This window comes from Alligator sinensis, unplaced genomic scaffold, assembly GCF_000455745.1.
Source record: "Alligator sinensis unplaced genomic scaffold, ASM45574v1 scaffold551_1, whole genome shotgun sequence".
Lineage (NCBI taxonomy): Eukaryota > Metazoa > Chordata > Crocodylia > Alligatoridae > Alligator > Alligator sinensis.
The window spans coordinates 1,031,444-1,034,569 of record NW_005842526.1 but is presented as its reverse complement, the minus strand read 5'-3'; the positions used below and the strand labels follow the sequence as shown (position 1 = coordinate 1,034,569).

The following is a 3,126-nucleotide window of genomic DNA, read 5'->3' as shown; positions in this document are numbered from 1 at the left end:
GTCGAGATGACGTGCATGGCGCTGCTTTGTGTGCAGTTGTAGAAGTGGCGAGGCGCGCAGAAAATGGCGGCGGTGGGCTTTTGAACTAAAACACCTTCCATGCGTGTTCGTTCGCAAGTGCGCCGCTGCCGTTTTCTCAGCGCTGGCGCCCATTTTGCTGTTTGTACCAATGCATGCGCTGCAGTGCTGGGTGCTTTTAAAAGGGCCTGGTGCTGCAGCGCAACCATAGGTACATAGGTACAAATGCCCTGTGTCCTGAGATCGATTTAGTTGACTCTAGTAGGGCTAAAACCTGCCATTTTCCACCCCCCTATTTATTATTGTAGCAATTCCTGGGTGCATCTACATGAGACCTTTACTGTGGAGCTGCCTAATTAGCTCCACAGTAAAGTCTCAGCATCTACATGTGTGGCCCTATTAGACTGCAGTAAACTAATTAACTTTGTCATAGGTTACTCCTTGTAAACACAAGTACTATCCTATGGTGACGTTCTTTAGTGCACGACAGCACACGTGTAGATGCTGGCAGGGCTGGCTGGGGCTGGCAGGGCTGGCTGGGGCACGAGGGTGCCAGAGTGTGCTGGCTAGCCCCGTGCTGGAGCACCCTCGTGCCCCAGCCAGCCCCTCTGCAGCATATTGAACCAGGGCTGGCAGGCTGACCCCCCCACCCCGCTACCAGCTGGGGCTGCTCCAACCCAGATCAGTGCGCTGTGGTTCTGGGCGCACGTGGAAACACGGCGCCTGGGAGCAATAAACTCTGATGCAACATGCGCTGGAGTTATTCATTTCATGTGTAGATGCACCTGAATTCAGGAGCTGGGGCTTAAAGAAAGGCACCAAACATTGTGAACTTGTACTACAATAGCAGGAGTCCGTGACAGTGGCATTGTAACAGATCTATGGCTTTTTTCAGAACCTGGACTGTATCTACATGGGCAAAATGGAGGTTGGGGTGAAGGTGAACATACTGCGGGAGGAGATTGAGTTCCTGAAATGCCTTTACGCAATGGTGAGGAGTCTCTCAACTTTTCCTGGGGGTCATTGAATCTTTGATCCTGTGGGGAACGGCATCTTTAAGAGGCGGTCGGAGGAGCCAGGTGGGCCCTGTTGCTGGGCTGTGCAGACTTGATACTGCAGGGCACAGATTAGTTGGAACTCAGACCCCGGACAGCCTGCACGGCCGGCTTCACTTCCATACTTCAGACCGCTTGGCTGCTTCTAAGCAGTGGGATGAACCCTGGCTCCATCTAAAGCCAAGTGTCCAGTGAAGTGCATTGTCTTCCCAACCCAGAAGCAACCCAGAAAACAATTCACTTTTCAGCCCCCTAGTTCTCCAGGGAGTGATGTGGTCTATGGCATCTCTGTATCAAGCCCAGCTCACTTGCAATGCAGATGTTTTCTCTGGTGCCCTGCGGGGAGGTGGAGTCAAGGGCTTGACCATTTTTCTCCTGTTAGTGCAGGGCTAGGGGCACATAACAGTCCCGCACTGGCTGCTGTTTTCCCATTTCCATTGCTGCCGACATGGTGCAAGCTCCCTTTCACTCCAGGGCAGGTTTGCAAAACAGCACCTTCAGCTGGTCCTTAATTTAGTAACCCACGTTTTTTCTCTGTGAACACAGAAAAGCGGGGTGGAGGGCACCGTCTGGGGGAAGGCACCGGGATCTAACCCCTGAGACCTTGTGGGATTTGCAGGAGCTGTCTGACGTGCAACGCATAGCCCAGGACACCAATGTTGTTGTGTCCATGGACAACTGCCGAGACCTGGATGTCGAAGGTATCATTGCTGAGATCAGACGAGAGTATGAGGGCCTCGCGCAGAAGAGCCAAGCCGAAGTGAACGCCGTGTACCAAAGCAAGGTGAGCATTCAGCTGGATAACGCCTGGGACTTTGCTCCATCCTCTTACTATTCCTGAGGGGCTTGGGCCTATAGGCTATACAGACCTTTCTTGGAAATGGTGGAACAAACTCAACTGTCTTCTTCTGTTTTGGACACCAGTACCAGGACCTTCACAACACATGGGGCAGGCACTGTGACAGGCTCAGGACCAGACAGCACGAAATCCAGGAGTTGACCAGGCTGATCCAGAAACTGAGGCTGGACATTGGAGATGTAAAGAAAAAGGTAGGGTCAAGGCTTTCTTCTTTTGAACCTCCCAAGCTCAATTCACTGTGGCTTCCCTGCGTTGACAAACCCGCAGGACATCGCTTCTCTCCAAGGTGACGTAAAAGAAACCGAACGAAGACCACCCAAATTCTGAAAAAGGAGCGACCGCACAGCGGGTTTAATGCAGTTTAACTAGCCCAGTTTAAAGTCACACAGTTAATTTGGATGAATGCTCTGGAGTGTCTGTGTAGAGACAAGTCCTTTGAGGCCTATGGGAATATGCCTGCCAAGCTTATTGGGAGCTGGATGTCAATGACAGCCTTAGTTGCACTGGGAGGAAATACGCAGGTCTCATTTCTTTCCCCTACAGAATGCCTGCCTTCAGGAAGAGATTGCTGACGTGGAACGGCGTGGTTGCTGTGCCGTCAGCGATGCCCAGGAGAAACTCCGGGAGCTAAGGTGTTCCCTACTCAAGGCCAAGGACAACTTAGCCCACCTGCTGCGTGACTACCAGGAGCTGCTGAATGTCAAGATGGCGCTGGACATTGAGATTGCCACTTACAGGGCACTTCTGGAGGGAGAGGAGTGCAGGTAGGAGCAAAATATCCACACCGCACCATTCCCACTACCAGCCTCAGAGTGGGAGCTCAGAAAGTTTATAAGTTTGTAGGGGGAAAAACGAATTCCAATGTTATGTCAGTCGTTTTTGCAGATGGGGCCAGGCCTTCGCTGTCTGCTGCAGAGTCTCTTATACATTGCCCTGGCCACGGGTGGATGGAAGAAAGGAAGAGAGGCACAGACAGGCACTGATTTGAAATGAAATGCTTCATTTTGAATGGACATTTTGATTTAAAGAGTTGCTTTGAAAAAGCAAAAAAAAAAAAAAAAATGGAGTCCCCTGAAATTAAATCCCGGGGAAAGCTACCTTTCTGTTAGACCAGTACTGTAGTGGAAGGGACTGCCAAGGAAGTGGTAGGATCTTGTTTGTTGGAGGTATTCAAGAAGAGGACTAGCATTCCTG

At 51.2% G+C, this 3,126-nt stretch overlaps 1 protein-coding gene across 1 annotated transcript in view; it reads left to right on the top strand.

Moving 5' to 3' along the window:
* The window catches only part of LOC102373665 (keratin, type II cytoskeletal 1-like), an 8,785-nt gene extending 6,085 nt beyond the window's left edge, over positions 1 to 2,700 (top strand). The window contains exons 4-7 of the mRNA XM_006031739.1: positions 914 to 1,009; positions 1,693 to 1,857; positions 1,998 to 2,123; positions 2,476 to 2,700. Of these exons, the coding sequence (XP_006031801.1) occupies positions 914 to 1,009; positions 1,693 to 1,857; positions 1,998 to 2,123; positions 2,476 to 2,700 (612 nt within the window). The remainder of the gene's footprint in view (positions 1 to 913; positions 1,010 to 1,692; positions 1,858 to 1,997; positions 2,124 to 2,475) is intronic.
* The last annotated feature ends 426 nt before the right edge of the window (positions 2,701 to 3,126 follow it).